The 20,700-nt window shown below is 52.2% G+C and overlaps 3 protein-coding genes and 1 long non-coding RNA gene across 7 annotated transcripts in view; 1 reads left to right on the top strand and 3 right to left on the bottom strand.

The window, feature by feature from the left end:
• Positions 1–391: 391 nt before the first annotated feature.
• Positions 392–9,086, bottom strand: LOC110075697 (ras-related protein ORAB-1). Of its 4 annotated transcripts, none has more exons than XM_020787168.3 (8): positions 8,439–9,086; positions 6,773–6,880; positions 6,483–6,555; positions 5,804–5,899; positions 5,203–5,298; positions 3,675–3,824; positions 1,187–2,428; positions 392–522 (listed from the first exon to the last, which is right to left on the bottom strand). In XM_020787168.3, exons 2-7 carry the CDS (start codon positions 6,793–6,795, stop codon positions 2,207–2,209), a joined length of 660 nt encoding a protein of 219 aa, XP_020642827.1. In that variant the 5' UTR covers positions 6,796–6,880; positions 8,439–9,086; the 3' UTR covers positions 392–522; positions 1,187–2,206. The 4 variants fall into 4 exon arrangements, with proteins under 4 accessions (XP_020642827.1, XP_072836271.1, XP_020642828.1 ...); XM_072980170.2 differs by having other exon boundaries at positions 1,285–2,428; XM_020787169.3 differs by having other exon boundaries at positions 3,693–3,824; positions 8,439–8,841.
• A 704-nt stretch (positions 9,087–9,790) lies between these two features.
• On the bottom strand, positions 9,791–16,430 carry LOC110075608 (calcineurin B homologous protein 2). The gene is made up of 7 exons (XM_020787023.3): positions 16,230–16,430; positions 13,861–13,933; positions 13,029–13,109; positions 11,986–12,095; positions 11,638–11,699; positions 11,139–11,261; positions 9,791–10,721 (listed from the first exon to the last, which is right to left on the bottom strand). Exons 1-7 carry the CDS (start codon positions 16,294–16,296, stop codon positions 10,668–10,670), a joined length of 570 nt encoding a protein of 189 aa, XP_020642682.1. The 5' UTR covers positions 16,297–16,430; the 3' UTR covers positions 9,791–10,667.
• Positions 15,026–19,435, top strand: LOC144584223 (uncharacterized). Its single transcript, XR_013538344.1, has 2 exons — positions 15,026–15,953; positions 17,494–19,435. It is a non-coding gene; the product is annotated as an uncharacterized LOC144584223 (long non-coding RNA).
• DLL3 (delta like canonical Notch ligand 3) overlaps positions 18,934–20,700 on the bottom strand; it is a 36,573-nt gene continuing 34,806 nt past the window's right edge. The window contains exon 9 of the mRNA XM_072980168.2: positions 18,934–20,659. Coding sequence (XP_072836269.2) covers positions 20,654–20,659 — 6 coding nt within the window. The 3' untranslated portion in view covers positions 18,934–20,653. The remainder of the gene's footprint in view (positions 20,660–20,700) is intronic.

Raw genomic sequence — 20,700 nt, 5'->3', positions numbered from 1 at the left:
CTTGAAGTTGCCTCTGAAGGGCTCCCCTGTGTCTCATGGGGGGCCGAGGGCTCTCGTGCACAGGGACCAGGAAGACAGCTGGGCCTCTGCTTCTCCTGGGCCGTGTCGGGTGGCTGGCAGGGAGGGGCTGGGGAGGTCTTGGACCCAGTGTGGGTTGTGCAGCTTGCCCGGCCAGTTCAGCCGTGGCCACGTGGGATGACCCATCTTGCCCTTTGTCTCGGCCAATGAAATGTCTTTGGCCCCTGGCTGCTGCCGCCCCCCCCCCCGTGTCTTCACCTCGGGGTATCTGGTGCTCTGCTTGTGGCTCATCCCCACAACCCTTTCTGAACCCCCTTGGTTTTCGGGCTCAAGGAACGGCTCCCTACTTTATAATCCAGACAGAGTCCAAAGATGGAGGGGGAGGGTTTATTGAAGACACACACAGTAAGGATGGGAGATTGAAGAGGGGTGGGGCACACAGGGGGGTTATTTAATATCGCAAGGCTTTTTAAAAGGTGCAGCCATGGACAAACATAGGCAGTTCTGAAAAACAAAAGTGGCATTCTTTGTTTTAAAAAACCAGACATTTGCCATCTGTTTCATTCAAAATTCAGATCACGCAGAAGCTATGTCACATCACATTAGCGGGTGTAAAAAGTGACTGGCCAGGGAAAGTAAAGTTAAAAGAAAGTAGAAGGAGGGGCCCTGATAGACTCCCAGCCCTGCTACAGGATAGTGCTCTGTGCCAAGGAATCCCACCCCACTCCCAGCTCTCTGCCAGATATTCCCCTGGTGTTTTAGCAGATGGCTTTAGAACGTGAGATCCTGTTTCTGGGCAAATCAAGTGAAGTTGCTAGAGTAATGAGAAGAGCAGTGTGCACTTGTAAACCATTTTAACAGGGACCTTAATAGGCTAGTGTCAAACAGAATGCTTCTGTCACATGACGGAGGGACTCCTTCTTTTCTTAAATGATAAGTCAGAACTCGGGGACGCCCTGGAAGGCCCACACAGAGCTCTCTTCCCCTGCCTCCTGCTGCACTCTATTGGGCAGAGTAGCTCCCTCATGCAATGTCATTTGACACACTGGAGGTGTCCTCCCCCCACTGGGAACCAGGGTATCACAGAAGGGCATTCTGTCCCGTTCCCCCCCCCCCAGACAAGCGTAAGACAAAAACTCTAGACTCAGAGTTTTTCTCCTTTTCTCACCTCTTCGATCTGGTTGTTTGTGAGGAGTACTAGAAGTCAGAAGGGACCCCTTAAATGAGCACTAAGCAAAACTCTTCCTCAACTTGAAATACCACTACCTTTTCTTTGTTTCATATGAAACATGCAGCAGAAGGATGGTGATTTCTTCAATTGTCCCAGAGTTTGTTGTCTGTGCAGAGAAGGGGCTGAGCTTGGACCTTGTTTGCTGGACAGCGACCTGAAGAAAATTAAGGTCCCGCTGAGCTTCTTATCACCTTAGGTTTTTTTGCAACAGGTTTAAATATTGGTTTTGAAAGTCATTTCAGATTTGATTTTTATTATTATCTGTTTTATTGTACATCATTCTGGGAGCCTTGGTGGATAGAAAAGCAGTAAACAAGTTCCTTTAACAGATAAATAGTAAATAAACCTGCCCCTTGCCTTAGTCCAGTAGCTGTCCACCATGAAGTAAGAGGCTTATTAAAAAGACGTGGAGAGGGTGGTGGTGATGAGGAGCCTTTGTTAAAGGATGGAAGAGCTCATGCTCCCGTCGGTGGATGTGTCCCATTCCAAGTTCATTGGGTTGAGATGGGGGGATGCAAAAATGGGAGGTCGTCCTGGCAGTTCCAGAGGAGTGGACCTGGCAGCCTTCTCTCCCCTCCTTCTCCTTCCAACTCTCTGTTCTCCCTTGCTGTGTCATGCCAGCACTGCTGTGAGTTGCACGTCCTCGTGGGTCGAAAATAGCTTCTGTCGGCAGCAGGGACTGAGGGGGTGAGGGGGTTGGTGCAGGGAGGCCGAGGGCAGCTGGGTCCAGAGCTCCAGTGTCAGGGACATGCCCCAGAGCAAACATGGCCTGGCCAGGGCGGCTGGATCTGGTCCGCAGGAGCCCCGCGGTGCCTTCTGAGTCTGCAGAGCTAAACTCAGGGTGCCGAGAGAGGAGTGGGGCTGGTGGCCTTTCGCTCTGGCGCAGGGCCAAGCGGCGGGGGTGCCTCCCAGCCCTCTGCCAGCACTTCCGCCCTGTGGCAGCCTGGGTTGGCTCTCCTAGCAGCAGCCCCCGCCTCCGTCCTCCCCAGAGCCCTGTCCGTCTTGTCTCAGTGGGCCGCTCTGGATGTGCAGCTTGGACTTGTGGTTGTCGTTTTGGGTGGGGCCGCTGCTGACACGGTCCTTGATCTCGGCTGCCATGGTGAGGAAGGCCTGCTCCACGTTGATGGCATTTTTGGCGCTGGTCTCCAGGAAGGGCACCCCGAGGGAGTCCGCGTATTCCTGCATCCAGAAAGATTGAGACAGAACGACCGTGATCAAAGCTCAGGCATGCCATTCCTACGTATTCTGTCTTCTTGCAAAACAGATGTGGGAAAATGTGTGTCTTTCTGTGCCTTTGGCAGGCTTGGCTGCAGGAATGCCTCCTGCGTGTGTGGCCTTTACTGGGGGATGCATAACATTCTGTCAGCAGATCCCTGAACCACTTTGGCCCTGTGCTTGCTTCCCTGCCCTCCCGGTACACGTGGGATGTGTGAACCGAGTAGAACTACTTTTGTCCTCTCGGACAGAACGGGTTTATCTGAGCGCTTGGATGGTCCCCTTCCCCTTTTGATCAGGGAAATGCAGGGGAGCCACATTGCAAAGAATGCTTAATTAAATGCAGATACTTCAGTAAATTAATTGTTGTTTTAGTTTGCCTGTAGATAAAAATATCCACTCTGGAGGAAGAGAGGTGCATCCTTTGCTTTTAAAAGTGTGCTGCTTATATAAAAGCAAAGTGTGCTGTTTATATACCTCTCTGGGCGGTTTACAATTTAATTATGCAGGCTACACATTGCCCCCACCCCAGCAAGCTGGGTCCTCATTTTACCGACCTCGGAAGGATAGAAGGCTGAGTCAACCTTGAGCCGGCTACCCCAGGTCGTGAGCACAGTTTTAGCTGCAGTACAGCGGTTTAACCACTGCGCCACGAGGCTCCTCCTTTAAGTGACACATGTGAGCAAAGCAAGATTGTTTGAGAAGAGGTACAATCCTCCCATGCGTGAGAAGAGGGGGAATGTCTCTTTTTAGGCAATGCCTCTGCCTGTGGTCTTTCTATGTGCCCTCTAAAATCTGTGTGGTTGATCAGGGGCACCTCGTCAATTGGTAAAATGTGTTAAGTGACAGATTGAATGTTGCAGCCCCAACAGCTACTGCAGGAGACAAATCAGAGAAAAGAGATTTTCAAAGGAGCAGCCTTGTTTGTCTGTGCAAAACATATCCAGACAAAAATAGAAACAAAGAAACAAAAAAGCAAACCATCAAAGTGTAGTGGCACCTTAGAGACAAACGGTTATGTTTCAATGTGACCTTTGTGGACGCATCCAGTCCTTCAGACAAGCAAGACTGTGTTGTCCAGAAGGCAGCCCTGCGAGGGCCCTCCCTGCGCACACGCGCCCTTTGCCAGGTAACACGTGCCCTGAACAAGGCCTGAAAGTCCTTTCAGGGGCAAGGGCAGGGGGAAGGAGGACAGGCAGGGCAGGCTCACCAAGGGGAGCAGGGGTACCTTGGCTGTAGTGTAGTCCACTGCTTTCTTGCTGGTGAGGTCGCTCTTGTTTCCCACAATCAACTTGTTGACATTCTCACTGGCATAGCGGTCGATTTCCTCCATCCAGAGATGCATGTTGTTGAAGGAATCCTGGAAATATGGGAGGAGGGGCCAGTGAGTGAGTGAGAGACAGAGAGAGAGAGAGAGAGAGAGAGAGAGAGAGAGAGAGAGAGAGAGAGAGAGAGAGAGACTCCCCCCCAACCAAGCTTCGAAAGGGCTGTAGGCCTAGCCCCTTGCCATGAGCCGGAGCTCTCCTGGGCCACCATAGCTAGACAGACTTTCAAAACGGGAATTGGAAATCTTCCTGTATGACTTCTGAAATTTTTATTTGCTCACATACAGCATCTGGTAACACAGGTAGGAGGTTTCGTTGACAAGAGATTTTTGTAGATACATTTGCAAGGCTGTCCTAACCCTTTACATACCGCTTTGGAAAAGAATTTCCTGGTGGAATATGCCACATTGATCATTTTTTAAAAATCTGCTTAGGGTCTCCCCTGTCTAAAATCTGATTTCCCATTGTAGCTAACCACATGGCCTAGGAAGCCAGATGGGCAAATGAGGGTCTTTTGCTGACTAGTACTCTTTAGTAAGTGGTGCTCAGCAAAGCATTGCCGTAATCACGCGGCCTTTGTGGCAAAGGGCTTGTCTAGGCACCTCAGTTAGTGTGGGCTGGAGTCAGCTAAACAAGGTCACTTAAGGTTGTGTAGAGGCCCAATATGTCATGGTTTGCAATCCTTGCATCCACATGGCACACAACACCCTATTTAGCCTGCCTCCTTAAGAAAGAATAGAGGGGAAAAATCTCCCTCCTCGTTCCTTTTTTTCCTCCTCCTGGAAGGAAGCTTTCCTCTTTTTTTCATAGATACGGGGCATCAGTACTGCCCTAATAGGTTTAAAAAACAAAATGAAACTTTGCTTCTTAAATCTTCCCCTCCAGGAGGGAGCAGAGGAAGTTTTTAATTTCCCAATATCGTTAAGTGACTAAGCTTAATAATATTGGGAAATTGAAACTAGATGGGAAATTTGAAGCAGCAAGCTCCGCTTTGGTGCAGTCCCAGTGATCACACATGCTGGAAATAGCCAAAATGGAATGATCCTGCCTGCACCTTACCCTCTGAAAGGGAGCCAGAAAAGTGTGACTAGGATAGTCTGGTTTGCAATAGTACTTGTGTCCTCTGGTCACCGACAAAGGGAGAGAACTAGCCTGTCCCTATAGTGGGACATCATGCAGTCACCCACTAAGTGTTCAATAATGATATCTCCTCTGTGCATTTGTGGATTCTTTCGAAAACAGCTCGCTGGGCTGCCCTCCGTAATCACGCCTTCTCTGCAGTCACCTCTTGAGCTTCCTTGGGTCCCTTTTAAGAGCTGCCTTGCCTCCCTTTGGGGAAGGGCTTCCTAGAGCCCGGGCCGGCTGGTGGGAGAGGAGACTCTTCTTCCCTTTGGGGAGCTGTGCTCCTCTCACCTGGTCTGTCACATCGTACACAATGATGATCCCGTGGGCGCCACGATAGTAGCTGGATGTGATCGTTCGGAAGCGCTCCTGTCCGGCAGTGTCCCACTGTGGAGGGAACAAAGGGATGAGCCTGTCTGGTGGTTCTCAGGGGCAGAGTTAGAGTAGGCCAACCAGCTTTTAACTAAGGACCTCGAAGGGAGACTTCTGTGTGAATGTATTCATCATTAACCCCATCATTATACCCGACTCTCGGAGGAGTAAATCCAGACAGCGGCTTCCCTCCTTAGTGCAGGGGGTCTGTTAGCACAGCTCAGCAAGGGAGACCCACCTTTGACTGCTGTGGTGGGGGTCACTGTGTGTTTCTTGGGCTCAGTGAAGCTTTGCATGGCCCTGTCACCCATTGTACCCTACGTTAAAGGGAACAGTACCTCTTGGTTTTGTACCGACACCAGCAGGTGCAGCTGGCCAGGCAAGAGTAAGGAAAGCTTTAGGGGCCGAGGTTCCCTCAGGTTCCCTGTGGAAGGCATGGGCATTCGAAGCCCCCTTTGCCCCTTACAAAGAGGGAAGAGCCTGGAAGGAACCTGGCACTCAGCCCCATGGACGCACTCACAATTTGGAGCTTAATGGTCCTCCCTTCCAACTCTATGGTTCGGATTTTGAAGTCCACACCAATGGTGCTGATGTAACTGTCCGTGTAGGTGTCGTCCTGGGGGTTTGGGGTGGGGAGGAGGAAGAGGAAGAGGAAGAGGAGGAGGAGAGAAGAAGAAAAAGAGTGGAAGACCAGGCATTGGGGGACCTGCAGCTCAGGGGAACGCCAAGATCCCCACCCCTCCAGCTTCCCCTTTCCTGAGAGGGTTGAGCCCAAGTTCACTGCAGTGTCTTAGGGGAACCCTCAGACACTCCAGTTGTGCCTGAAGCAGAGGGCTGGGGGTGCGGTGGGGTGGGGTGGGGTGGTGGGCTACCTTCCTTCCTTCCTTCCTTACCCCACACTGGACCCTATTGGCTTGGCCGATGGGTAGAGGTGGCCTTGGCACAGGCCAAGGAAAGGCCTGCTGCCACACCTGAGCAAGAGTGCTTGGCTGGGAGCCCCAGGAAAGCCATGTGGCCCACTTCCTTCTCTCCTTCAGGGGTGGGGGGGTGGGAAGACGTGGGGACAGGTCAGGCACTACACCCCCCATCTGCTGCCTAGGGCCCTTCTCTCTCTCTCTCTGTCTGTTTGTCTGCTGGCGGTTGTGTGTGTGTGTGTCTCTGCTGAAGCATTTGAACCTGGCACAGTTGTGGGGACCTACCGCAAAACGGAGGAGGAGGCAAGACTTCCCGACCCCAGAATCACCAATCAGAAGCAGCTTAAATAGGTAGTCACTGTAAAGAGGAACACAGGGAACAACACCGGTGCGTTGGTTTGGAGAGGAGCCCTCTGGCTGGGCAGCCAGAGCCCTCGAAATGCCCCACTTGAAATGCCTTTGGGGCGGAGGGCCTGCCTGCCAGAACAGCCTGTTCGCATCTCCTGCCCTGCAGGAGCCCAAGGGGGAACCCCCTTCCCAAACAAAGGGTCTCTTTCCGTTCGCTCAGTACTCACTATTCAGGGCTGATGGTTGACATGCTGGCCGGTGCGCATGCAGAGGGCCAGGGCTCCGGTTGCTCTGAGTGGGCAGGAGGCGGCAGCAGCTGCAGCTCTCTGGCTTGGCTGAGTAAGAATAATTGTGCAAAGCTGTTTGTGGAAGGACCTTAACCCATTTTTCAAATATGCATTCACAGAGTGAGAGAAAATGAACTGTGGAAGTTCCAAAAGATGCAGGCAGTTGAGTGGGAGGTTTCTGTAACTGAAGTGTGGAAATTCCTCCTTTTTTTTTTTTTTGATTCCGCCCCTGATTCTCAGTTCTGATTGTGTCTGTCGCAAGCATTAGGTAACTCTTGCAAACGGAAATTAACGTATATGCTTTTGTCTGCGCTTCACACCTGTGATACCTGCCATGCCTGGGATCCGGTGTGTTGATGCACCTGCCACAATATGCTTTCTTCGGAACCTGCTGGCACAACTTGTCCTTCAGTACCTTCCCTTCCTTTAAACTCTCTGTTTTTTTAAATGTGAGCTTCTGAAGCTCCTCCTGTTCATCTCTTTACAGCCTGCTTTCTTCATCTCATGGAAACGGCGGGGGGGGGGGGGGTTATTCCTGGCAACCTGTCTGTTGCTGAAAGGCACATACCGGTAGTATCCAAGGGCTGCTCCCAGCAACAGAGAGGTTGGTTTGCTAATGAGTTGGCTGCAGTGGTTTCCTGAAAGGATCCTTGCATTCTCTGGCAGGGATCCATTGTTACTCCCATCCCGGTTGCTCCATCACAGGACTCTCATTTCCAGAGAACCCTCCCTATGAAGAGGGGAAAATGTCGAGTCTAGTTTAGCTTAGACCCGAATAAAGCTGGGGCTGAACTGGCCTCTTTTAGCTGAAGCTGTCTAGTCTGTGTCTTCACCACGTTAGCTGTAGAGTTGCTCTTTCTTTAAGGTCATACAAACAGGCCTTGCTCACTAAAGCACTATTTGATGCTGACAAGCCCTAAATCCTCTACTTTGCATTGGCTTGCAGTCTGAATCCACCAGCACATTCACCTATAGATGATGGGGGGCAGAGGGAAGGACTCTGGAACCTTTATGTCCAAGAGAGAAAACCTTCCCCCATTTTTATTTTTTACCAGGTACGAGGGAAGAGGCCACCTGTAGTAGATTTTCAGTCATGCTAGGGATCCCCCCCCCAAACTTTTTGAGGGGGTTGTAACCCTGGCAGAGGAGTTTATCCTCCTAATGTTTAGGGAAGGCTGTAGTGGTGGCAACCAGGTCTCATTCACTGGATCTGCAGAAAGGTTTTTAATTCTGAAACCACTCCCTCCCAGATGTCTCTGAAAGCAAAGCAGCCTTTAAAATCAATCATCTCTCAAAAGCAGGCAGGGTTCGAATCCATGCACACAGACACACACCTTCCTCCCTTAGCCCTCAGCATCGTTGGCTTTCTTTCTGTCTGCCAGCCGGTAGCTGTGCTACGCCCAGTAAAATGTCTCCCCAGTTCCTTCTGTAGGGTCTTCGGTGGGGTGGGGTGGGGGGTACCCGGCCCAGCTCGAGAGGCAGGACTCTCCCTCCCCTTCCACCCTCCCACCCTGCTTGTTTCTCCTCCTGCTTTAGAGCAAGGGCTGCTGTTGCGGTGGTGACGATGTGCAGAAAGAGGGCCTTTTTAATTTTGTTTGCTTGGTACCTTGGATCTGGCGTTTTCTCCGTCGGTCAAAGTGGGCTCAGTCCACCCCTGGAGGGAGAGGATCCGTCTGGCGGAGGCCGGGCCTTTTCAGTCCACTGGGAAGTGAGCGAGGGAGGCAGGCGGCAGTGGCAGTGGCTGCGGCGGCTGCTGCAGTCCCATGCAGGTGGGGCGGCAGGGTGGACCGTCCCCTAAGAGCTGCAGCCTGAAGGCCAGCCCTGCGCAGGTGGATCCCACAGCGCCATGGCTGGCCAGTCAGTGCCGCCTCCGAGGGGAGAGACAAAGAAGCAGATGCCACCCTGTCCCCCACCCACACCCCTGCACCCTGGTTTTCCAGTACCGCTTGGTCTCGTGCCCCCCCCGCCTTCCTTCCTTCTGCTGCCTTCCTGTCTTTCAATAAAGATGCAGGGTGGGGGGCTCCCCCATTGGCCAGCTGTCTGGGATGACATCATCTGGTGATGCAGAGGATTGGTTGGGAGGAGGGAGGCACAGCCTGCTGGTATCTTTAATGCCCAGGGAGGGGTGGGGCGGATGGCTCTGCACCCCCACCTCCTTGCGCCTGCTTAGGGGTGGCTTTACATCACCTTGGAAGTTTGCACATGGAAGCTGGAATTGATGGGCCGACAGAGGGCAAACCTGGGACTTGGGACCTTGTCCAGGTTGTTCGCGTCCTGTTCATATCCCTCTAGGCCTGTGTTGCCTCTCGGTTGAAAAGGGTCCTGCTTCTCTGCAGTGTCACTCGCCCTTGCCGTCCAGATGTTCCCTTGACCACTGCCCAGGCATCACAGATCTGTCTCCCAAGCAGGGTTTTCCTGCTAGCACCCGGCTTGCTAGCATCTAAGAGCAAAACAGGGAGAGGGGGTGAACGTTTGCTAATGGGGTCATCAAAAATTCATCGTTGGGTGCTTTGCTTTCCAGATAGGCTGGAGCCGCTCAGCGGGAGATGGGTTTTGGCATCCAGACAGGACGGAGGCTGGGGATTCTGTCTGGAATCTTCCGTGTGCTTCTCCCAAGGGAGGGTCTGCACCTGCAAAGCTTCGTGACTGTGAGGGATCCCCAGGGTTCCCACAAAAGGCTTGTTGAGCCCGCCGTTCACCCCACAGAGCCCGTTAAAATATTTTAACAGCTGTATTTTAATGTGAGCTTTCGTGGTCTAAAGAAAAGCTGGCATTAAAATACAGTGGCCTGTCTTTAAGGTGCCACGTTTTGGTCTTTTTGATTTTTCTTTTGGTTTTGGGTAATGTTGTTGTCCAAGAGGGGAAGGGGAGATGGCCATGGGTGGACCCTGGGGTACGTTGCCTCTCTCCTCAGGCTATCAAGGGCTTTTCCAAACAGGCTGTTGTCGTATACCTCTGTCACACCTTACTTATTTTATTTTATTTATTCATGTAAAATATTTTACCCTGCCTTTCACCTTAAAAAGGACCCAAGGCAGTTTACATCATTAAAAAAAACAACATTTGAAGCTAAAACATTAAGTATACAAATACTAAAAAATATAAAACAAAGGCCTCTTAAGAAACCATAAACAAAAGCAAGGCCAAAACCACATTCAAAGCAGTAAGTTTAAACAATCCCTTTTTTAAAAAATCCACTTGGGTAGTCAGTCATTAAGGGAAAGATTGTCTGAAGAGAAAGGCCTTTGCCTGCTTGCAGAAGGACAGCCAAGAGGGAGCCATCCTGGCTTCCATTGGGAGCGAGTTCCAAAGGATGTGAGCAACAGCAGAGAAGACCCTCTCCTGGGTCCCCACCGAGCATGCCTGTGAAGGGGGTGGGACAGAGAAAGGCGTTTTTAAGATTTGATCCATAATACTCCTTGAAAATCTCGGAATTAAGACTTCTTCTGTGCAGCAGAAGAAAAGGAACAAGCCCTTCTTGTTCTCTGACCCCCCCTTAAAGAAAAAGAAAAAGAAAGAACTGGCTGGATGTGCTCAGCTTCTCAGAAAATTAAGCAAAAGGTAAATCCATTTCTAACACAAATGATGCTATATAGAGCTAACAAGTTCTGGCTGAAGATCGGCTGAGGCATTGGAGGCACTTCGGGGGGGGGGCACCCATTGGCAAAATAAGGCTAGACCAGCCCCTTCCCATCTTCATGGAGGGGTCTTGATTCGGTGGAGGCTTCGCGTCTCTTTGGGACCTGATCGGATCCCCTGCACTTTTGCCCTGGCTGCCTTCTGCTGCCTTCAGCCTGGAAGCAGGCGGCCCATTCTCCCAAGGGAGGGGAGAGAATCATTTCAGGATCCGGAGACTCATCTTCTGTTCAATGTTCAGCTTTTCAACAGACTGCAAATCGAATCAGAGAAGAATGGGTTACAAAGAACTTTCTAGGTTTCAGCCTGAGAGCTGATTTTCGGGACCGGGACTTGAATGCTGGAGAAAACTATGGAATGGAGGAAAACCGAGAGGTACAGAAGCGGTGCTGGTGCTGTCCCCCCCCCCCCCCGGGAACCCAGAGCCTGCCCTGCCACCAGGTGAGGAGCCGCCCTGTCATTGCCTACAGCGTGCTCCCGTCAGGGCGGAAGGAGCTGCCCTCTGGAAAAGGAAGAAGGAGCCGAGCAGCCTCCCCGCAGGAGAGGCTGGGTGGCTTCTGCTCATTCTGTGTTGTGCGTGGAGTTCCTGGAACTAAGTCTAGACGCCCCACAGATTCTTCCCCCCCCCCAGTCTTTGCAGCCTCATGATCCAGTCCGTAGCCCTCCAGACCTTTGCAAACTCCTCGAAGGAGAGGGCTCCGTCTCCATCCTTATCGGCCTCTTGGATGGTCCGGTCTGTGATGCTCTCAAGATGTTCGTCCGTCACCTGGATCCCAACCATCATTCTTAACACCTGGGGTGGAGGGACAAGAACAGTGGGGAGTGGGGTGGGGGTGCAGAGAAAGGGAAAGGAGCCCCCTTCCCTCTCTTCAGTCACCCCTCTATCTGGGAAGGCCAGCTTTCATGGCAGGGAGACTCTAAGCAAGGGCTTTGAAGCCTGGCAGGAGCGGATGGAAGAGGGGAGTGCTCCTGAGTATATGCAGAACTCATGGTTTTCACCCTTTGAAAAACGATTGACAAAGTGGGAGCAGGACATCCCTGCAGAGGACGTGAGCCTTGCTGTCGGCCCTTTGCTCAGGAGCTCCCCCCTCCCTCCAGTCGCTGGTACTTGTTTCTCTTCCCCCCCTCCTTGAGTCAGCTTTCCAAGAAGTTGGACACCCAGTAATCACCTCCAGCAATTCAGCTCTCGAGATCTTCCCGTCTTTGTCTTGATCGTACAGCTGGAAAGCAACTTCATGGGAACCAGAAGGACAGGGTGGTTAGTAGCAGGGAAGGAGACTGAAGGGCATTTGTCGGGGGCCCTCCCCTCCCCACAGATACCCATTTCTTGTAAGGAAGGGTGATGCTCAGGTTGTGTGGATGGGTGCTGTGCTCCACTTGTCATGTGGCATAGGGTGGACTGCGCAGTTCCACCTCCTGGGCCTCTTGGCTTTTTTGGGGTGGGGTGGGGTGAGGTGGGGGGGACAAATGAAACAGAGCAGGCTTGCAGCCTCGAACGGCTCAAGGCACGCACTCACACTTCAGTTTGCTAAGCCGGCTGTTTACATCCTCGGCGCCTCCAGGCCCTTCCGCTGGCCGGAAGTGGGCCAGCACGTTCACAAAAGTTCGGAAGTCGGCGGTCTCTCTCCTAGGGAGGAAAAGGCCCTCCAGAGTTAACAGCCTTCCTTCCCTTGGGCATTCGATGGATGGATGGATGGATGGATGGATGGATGGATGGATGGATGGATGGATGGATGGATGGGTGGATGGGTGGGTGGATGGATGGATGGATGGATGGATGGATGGATGGATGGATGGATGGATGGATGGATGGATGGATGGATGGATGGATGGATGGATGGATGGATGGATGGATGGATGGATGGATGGATGGATGGGAGCTTCTTAACCTGGGGTTTGCCAAGGGGCTGTCGAAGGCCACAGGCCACCCAGGGCTGCTCAGTCTTCCCTTCCTGTTCCTCCACATCTCCATTTCTTCAGCTGCGGGCAAGACCCAGGAGCCTGCTGGTGTATCTCTGTTCCCTGCCCCCCCTCCTTTGGGTCAGCTCTGAAGTTTCTCTAAAAGTGCCTTGCATTTCTTCCCAACTAAGTATTGGGAGAGCATCAGGCAAGCTGTCCTGGATCAGACCTGAGGGCTCCCTCGTCCTGCCTGCCATTCTCACAGGGGCCAGCCCGTTGCCCCTGATAGCCTCTCCCCCAGGAACAGAACAGCACCCTCACCCTCACCTTCTCCAGCAACTGACAAGCAGCAGGTCACCCAGGGGGCCACCCATAGCCGTCCTGATCCTCATTCTCCAGGCTGCTGGCTAGCTTTTGGTGGCCTTGAAGGCCCCCAGGACACCTTGTCCCTCAAGTCACCCCACAGCACCGCCTGGCCGGCCTGGAAGGAGGCACCTGCTTGCAAGCCTGATCCTTCAGCCAGCAGCTGATGCTGAATGGCCTGCCTGTGCTCCTAATGTCTCCTTCCTTTTCTGTTTCCTGGGGCGGGGGAAAAGGGGGCAGCGCTTCCTTCGTCTTGTCAGGCTGCTCTTGTGTGTATGCCTTGTTCTTTCATACGCACCCATCTTGGAAGAAGGCACTGATGATCCGGTCTCCAATAGGATTAATTGCAAGCTTTCCAATCCCTTCAAGATCACTTTTGCTGCACAGACAGACACACACAGAGAGATAAAGCAAGTAAGCACACATATAGTTTTAAGAGCATGTAGGTAGGCAGTGTAGCAGTTTAAGCAAATGACCATAAGCCTTCAATTAAGGGTTTAGAAATGCGTCTGATTTTCTGCTTGCAGGGGCCATCCAAAGGGTGTGATGGCAAAAGGAAGGAGGGAAGAAGTGGGCCATAAGCGGAGACATGATCAAAATGTCGGCCTTGGCTGGTCCTTGCAGCAGTAAAGATGTTAGGAAAGTGTGACGGCAAGAGGAGAAGGGGACGACAGAGGACGAGATGGCTGGACAGTGTCACCAAAGCGACCAACATGAATTTGATCCAACTCTGGGAGGCAGTGGAAGACAGGAGGGCCTGGCGTGCTCTGGTCCGTGGGGGTCACAAAGAGTTGGACACGACTTAACGACTAAACAACAACAGTCTGCAGGAGTCTTCTAGGTTGTCTAATCTAAATCAATGTCCTTCCTGTTTTAAAAGATTAGATTTGTCGACAGTCGGTTGCTTGTCTTTCTTCTGGGAGGTTTCAAAGCATTTAAGAAGTGGGATATTTTGCGCTGGTGTTGGTGCTGGTTCCGAATGCAGCCTGCTAAGGCACCCATCCGTGTTGGGCCGTGAGCACGGTGCTCTGCTGTGCTGCAGGAGGCCCCACGTCTCCAGCTGTGAATGGCCTCTTGGCTCCTTTCCAGCCGTCTCATCGTGGCCCATGCTTTCTCTCCCTTCCGCTCACCTGAGGTAGCCCTTCTCCTCCTTGTCCAGGACCAGGAAACGCTGGTAAAGGCGCTCCACGTTGGCCTGGGAGACTAGGGAAAATGGGAAAACAGGCCTTTAATGATTACCCAAAGAAAATAAATCCAGCCGAGGGCGTTATGACCTTGGCAGGAATGTAGTAAAAAATCAGCAGCAGTTAACATTCTCTTGAAGCGTTTGTTCCCTGGAGGGTGGTGGCAGTGGCGGCGGCCAGGCTTGGGCAAGCCTTCTCGGAAGGCCTGCGTCCCTCTCGCCCTGGGTTCCTGGTGCCCTGCCTGTCAGCCCGCAGGCCGGTGGCTGGGAAGAGGCCGGGGGGGGGGGGCCCTCCGACTTTGGCCCTTGAGGCAGCCCTGCCGGCAGCTGCCCCCTGTGCCCAGGAGCAGGTGGGGACTCCGCTCAGAGCAAGGCCATGGTCGTCCGCCAGGCTTAGCAAGAGACACCCTGTCTCTCTGGCCCCAGAACCCATCATCCTCTCAACCTTTTCCCTCGTGTTCTGCTCCCACCGGAGGCTGGGCATCGCCCCCTCGACTTGCTTTGTGTGTGAATGTGTGTTGGGGGTGTGTGCCTTTCACAACAAGGCCTCCAGCTCCTCAGTCACAGAGTCCTTCATCCCTTTCTGCCGTTCTTTTCCCATTGATTTTACCTTGAATGATCAGCTGTAGAAATCTTTTTGTTTCTTATCATGTAGCTGAAGTATTCTATCCTCCTGCTTTTTATGTCTTTTATGATTTCTTATTCTTTATTTATTCAATTGAATGGTCCTTTGCTGGCTACCTTCTTCATCCAAGAAATTCTTAGTGTTTTGCAGAATTGGTTTATTCTATATAAATTAGCCCAGCTGCCATATACTGTAATTGGCGTAGTTTTGCATACTTTTTACACGGCACACATAAACCTAGTTCTTTCTAGGAAGAGAACCCATTCTTTAGAAATTGAACGTGGGTTGCTTGTGTAGCTCACTCATGCCTCCTTACCCTGAAGAAAAGGAAGAAATGAAACACGGGTCCACACAGTCCACTGGTCCTCTTATTAGGAAAAGTGGCGGGTCCGGTGAGAATCAAAGGAGGGAGGGAGGGACGCACCTTGTTTTCTTTTTCTGCTTTGGTTTCATTCCCTAAGCAGCTGCCCCTGCCCTCCCTCCTTCCCCAGAGAAGGGGCCATCCATACCTCCCTGTGAAGGAAAGATCTGCATCTCTGCAGCTTCCCTTTCCTCCCATTCTGGCTCGGACAGATAGCAGGAGGCAGCCAGAGGCTGCCAGAGGAAGCCCTGGGCGTTGGGTGGAGTCCCTGCGTTCTGCTCAGTTGCAGCTTTTCCTCTTTAGATTAAAACGGGTGGTGAAAGACAGCACAGAGAGGGAATCGGGCTGTCTTGGTGGGTAAGGCATCTCCTGCTGTCCTGGAAGCCAAGGGTCTCAGGCACAAAGCCCTCTCCCAGCTGGGGGAAACTCCCGGTCTCTTCACCTTCAGAGCTACCTCTCCATCGTGGGTCCCTTCCCTGGAGCCTAACTTCCCTTCCTGACATTGAGGGGAAAGTCTGTGCCCCTAGTCTAGACTCTTTCTGCACGCCATCCGCTCCTCTTCTGCCAAAGCTAGGGGTGGGCACCAGGTGCCCCACATGAGAGGGGCTGCCACGGGCAAAGGCCACACACTTGGGTCCTCTCCTTGCTCTGGGTGGAACCCCTGGACGTTCAGCCCCGGATGATGGCTTGGACCTATAGCTTGGGACCTCTCTCTCTTTTTTTAAAACCTCCCTCCCCCCTTGGGATTCCCTGTGTCATCTAGTGGACAGGATGATGGACTAGGACTCTGGAGACCTGTGTTCGAAACACACACACACACTCAGCCAAGGAAACTTCCTGGGAAAGTGGAACTGGTAAAACCACTCCTTAAATATCACACTTACCTTGAGAGCCCTATCAGGTTTCCCACAAGGCGGTTGTGACTTGACAGCACAGAACACACACACACACACCTCTCTCTCTCCCCCCCCCCCCAGGGCCTTGATTGGAAGCCAAGACTCCTGCAACACAGGCGCCTACCACCGGAGACCCAGTTCCTTGCCCTGTTGCTCAGGTATAAACTTCTTTCCCCGGGTGGGGTGTGTGTGTGTGTGTCAGGATCCCCTGTTGCCCTGTGGTGGCCTGACAGTGAGGGACAGGATCCCCCTCCTGATTCTGGGACCCTGAAAGTTTCCATCTGAGCCAAGAGGGGCCGTGGGCTTGGTGCTCCCCCCCCCCAAGCACCCAATTTGCTACCCACCTCCCCAGCCTCCTGCTAAGCCCTCTGTGTCACCCAGCTGCCTAACTGCATGCATACGGAAAGGAAACCGTTCTCCGCAGTTTGCCTTACAGCCAGTTTCTGCCATGATTTCATCCTGCTCAGGAACAGAGAAGGGCCGGGAGTTTAGGGCTCCCATCCTGAAGGGCCCTGTCCCACTCCAGGGCAGCCAAAGCTATTTGCAGGGTGCCTGTGTGCCCGAGCGAGCGAGCGAGCGAGTGAAGGAATATCAGAGCAGGGAGCGCCTCCCAACTTCGGAGCGCTCTCCTCCCCGCTCGGTGGTAAAAGCCAGGCGGATGATCAGCTGCTGGAGAGGAGGGGCTTGGCCGAGGCCGGGCAGGGTTCGCTTAAGGTGGAAGCCCCAAAGGGGAAAAGCCTGGCTCAGCAGCTGTGGGTGGGCGAGCCTTCGGGTGACACAGAGGTCTCCTTGCACCCAGGGTAGAGCTGGGGGGGGAATAGACTTGTGGGTGTTGCCTTTGCAGAGTCCTGGGAACCTTGGGGGGTGGGGGGGTGGGAGTGGTGGTCAAAATGCATACACAGCCCATGCAGCCCCCATTTCAAAACATCTGCCCTGGCCTGTTTCTGAGGCGTTCCTTGGGCCACTCACGGTCACAATGGCCTGGCCACTGGGTCCTTGAGTGTCCTCCCCCCAATTTTCTCTGGAAGTACAGTAGTCACTTCTGAAGAGCAGGCAGGATTAAGGTAGCCCTCAGCACCCTCAGGGAGCCCCAAGAGTCCTGGTCAACAGGCCAGGTCTCATTAGTAAAACCTAAGGGGGCTTCACTGCCCATCCCAGACCAGGCCAGGAGGAGCCCCCAGCAAGGCTTTGGCTTGTGGCCCGTGGCTGAGGAGCCAGGGCTGGTGAGCGTGGTTCGACATGCGGCTCCTCTTGCACGCAGGGAATCCAACCCCCCCCCCCCCGATGGCTCGAGCCACAGTCCCTGCTCTCTTCCGTGGGGCTGCCTCCGGCGTGCGCGGCTCCTGCCTGCAGGTCACTCACCAGACCCCGCCTGGAACGCTGAGCCGGCAGAGCTCTGAGGGTCCACGTTTGCCCACTGGAAGAGCAGTTGTTTGTCCTCAATTAACTGTGAGGAGGGCAGCTAAGCTCGGAGGGAACGGAGAAGCAGCTGTGAGGTGGGCAGCTGATCTTGTCACCATCCTTGCCAAGACCGGGACTTCCCAGCAGCAGGATTAGACCTGGAATTGTGAGGCCCTCCAGAGTCACATACGGTGCACGGGTGTTTTCCGTGATCAGACCACGTTCATTCAATAAGAAAGGAGTTTGGTGAGAGGTAAGGTGCAGTTTTGGAGAGCTGACCGCATTTCTTCCTGCCAGGGTCCAGTGATGATGACAGGCGTGTGGGACTCATGAGGTGGTAACATGTGCTTGTGCGGCTGAGCCCTCCGTGCGTGTCTTCCATGCCATCCAGCTCATGACTTCTGGAGGACATCCAAAGCCTGCTGCCTCGTCTTATTTTTAAAAAGGCAGCTGTCTATGTATGAACTCAAGTGTTGGAAAAGGCTGATGTTTTTCCACCTTGAGTTGTTAGCTTTGTGCGTAGTGTAGTTTTGTTTGTGTGCGTGAGTAATTATGTTGCTGTTCTTTGTGTTTGTGGAAGCAACACATTTGATTAATGTGGCTGTAAAATGAATTAACACATGGGAAACGCTTGATGTCCCTGTAATGGGCATTGCTCATTTTTGCAGCTGTTCTAGCCACTTCACTTTTTCATGAGTCAGGCACTTAATTACCTCCACAATTGCTTTTGTTCTTGCACCATCCATCTCTTGTCAGGCGGTGTTAACAACTGCGGAGAGGTGCAGGATCTGTCCAAGGCCCAAACAGCTGCCCTGGCGGGAGGGAGTCAGCACCTTCCACACTTCCCTGGTCTGTCTTACTCTGTTCATTCAAGGGAAGCTGGTGGTCAGAGGAGGGGGAAGGAGAGACCTGGGAAAGGAGCAGAAAGGCCCTTCACCTTCCAGGAGCTCTCTGCGGAGGGAGGCCTGTTGGGGGAGCAGAGCCAGTGTCCTCCCTGCAAGGAAGAGAGCTTGCCGCCACCGCTATAATTGTGAACAAACCTTAGGAGAGAGAGCCTCCACTCAGTCTGTTGGTGGAGCGAGAAGCCAGTTGTGACAGAGGACGATGCAGCAGGCAGAGGATTCAAGCAAAAACACAGGAAAGAATTCTGCAGCCCTTTGAGGTGCAAGGAGTGGAGAACCCGCTCCACTTTCTTCTGGAAGGCACTTTCAAAGTCACTTTCAGACACCCCCCCCTCCTAGAGAGTTTTCAGAAATGGGGGCAAGGAGATGCAGGACCATCCAGTGGGGTGTGTGTGTGTGTTGAATCTTAAACCCCTTCTGCCATTTCAACTGGGATGGCTCAGGCAGATAGCATGGGCACCTGGCATTTTGTTGTGCACAGAAATGTTCATCTAAAGCGGCTCCCCCCCCCCCCCCGAATGGTGTTGTGTGGCTTTCTGGGGTGGCAGTATTTTTAGAGATGCTTCCCTGAAGCAGGTGTTCCCTGGTTACATTTCTGTAGTTGTGGCTCTCCAAAGCATGCCCTGGGGTGGGGTGGGGGCGTGAAACCCCATCCCTCCAATAAATTACATGAGGAACCAGCTCCCTGCCCCCACCCTCTGCACTGGGGAGAGAGGGGGCTATGAAGGCCATCCTTAGGGGTCTGGATCCAACTGGCTTGGCTTCCCCGCCTTACAGTCTGTTTGTCAGCATGAAGCGGAAGAAGGGTGCCAGAGATGGCATCGGACAACCTTAGTTTCATGAGCAAAATAGATATTTTATATAACTTTCTTCTGAGAGAAAGGACCATACATAAAAGGAAAAAAAGTTATAGAGGGTGGGGAAGATATAAAAAGACATGGCACTTATAAATATACAATTATATACAACTTAAATATATGTATAAAGTTATCTCCAGATCTCTTGCTTTTTTAAATTAATAAAGGGAGCAAAAAGCACTGGGGGGGGAGAGAGAGGAACAAGTTTAAACGTAACAAGGACCTCCAACCGTTCCATAAGGCTTCTTGTGGACTGCACGATTCAGGATCTGAGGCAGAAAGTGTTGGTTGTTGTTTTCACAAGCAAAAGTAAACATCCTCGGGATAGGACTTGGTTGTTATTGTTTGCATTTAGAGTTGTAAAAGCATTTCTTCTTTGTGTTGAAAAATACTCACCAGTACTTAAAACAAAAAGTTCTGCTTTCCTGTAACAGAAATTTCTCATTGCAACGATTGTTACATAAACATAATCCACCAGGACGTGCTGTGTTCTGCGGTTAAAATAATCATCATTTTTGACTGAGAGAAGAGTCCCGGGGCGGCCCTTGCGTGGGCTGCCCTTCTTTGGGACCGGCCTGAGCCTCATCCCTTCCGCTCGCCAGCCTGGAGCCGTGCTGGGATTCCCTCCAAGGGCATCAGGGCCGTTTCACCCCAGGATGGCTTTCTGAGACCTTCACTGCCAAGCCACACTGGGGAGCTCTGGCTGTCGGCATGGCTCAGTAAGACCACCTTTGCCCCTCTGTTTGCCCATCTTCACCTGGCCTCCCCCCAGGCAGTGGGAAAGGGGCACAACAGCAGCCTGTGGAGCAGCTTTTTTGTGCTGATCAGTGCATGATGGGAGCTGTTTGCAAAGACCATGCACGCTGGCCTTTCTACAGGAGATGAAGGAGGCACATGCCAGCTTTACAGCGGCAGGCAGCATCCTCTCCTCCTTCACCTTAAAAGGTGAGTGTGTTGTGGTGAGGTTATCCTTCACCCCTAAAATTTCCTCTGGTTGTCTCTTCCTTGCCAGATCTTGGCCTGGAGGAGGCGCACTGTTTAGTTTTAATGAAAACTTGCCACAACGGGGAATTTTAAAACCTAGTAAGCTGTGACATCTGCCTTTGAGAGGGACTGATTTTCTACACCTGTCCAGTGGGTGAACAGAGGCAGAACTTTCCTCTTGCAGACTGTGAGGGGGAAAATTAAGTCAGATGGGGAGAAGCCCCCCCTCCCAAAAGCATCAGCGGATGTTTTGAAAAATGAAAAATATGCAAAAACAACCGATCCTGACAATTAGGTAAGGAAAAGGACCTGCCTTTTCTACAGAACAGACCACCCCTGGCGCAGCCTCTCAGATCGCCTCTTTCCCAGGTCCCAAACTATCCTTCCTCCTTTCGCTCAGATAAACTTTTCCAAACCAAGTTCCAGTTCCCTGTTTCATATCTTTGAGTCAGTTCCATTCCTAGGATCTGTGAGTCTGTTGCTTTCAATGCAAAAATAAAATTATAGCAGCAAGAATAAATATTAAATATTTTCCTATAAAAAGGAGTCTTTTTAAAATACTATATGGATCAAAAAATTAATAAAGGTGAGACCTTGGCTGCTCCAGGAGTCTATTCAGTGTGCTCTGTAAACATCCCTTGAGCTGAGAATTTGGAAGAAAAATTAAATAAAACACAGGTGTCAGATTCCGGGACTTGGGGAGTAGGATCTTCTTCAGACCTAGAAATGAAGATGAAAGAGGGCAGGGCAAAATTAGAAGA

The sequence above is a fragment of the Pogona vitticeps genome, chromosome 9 (assembly GCF_051106095.1).
Source record: "Pogona vitticeps strain Pit_001003342236 chromosome 9, PviZW2.1, whole genome shotgun sequence".
NCBI lineage: Eukaryota > Metazoa > Chordata > Lepidosauria > Squamata > Agamidae > Pogona > Pogona vitticeps.
Note: the sequence above shows the minus strand (reverse complement) of the source record. Positions and strands in the feature narration are given on the sequence as shown.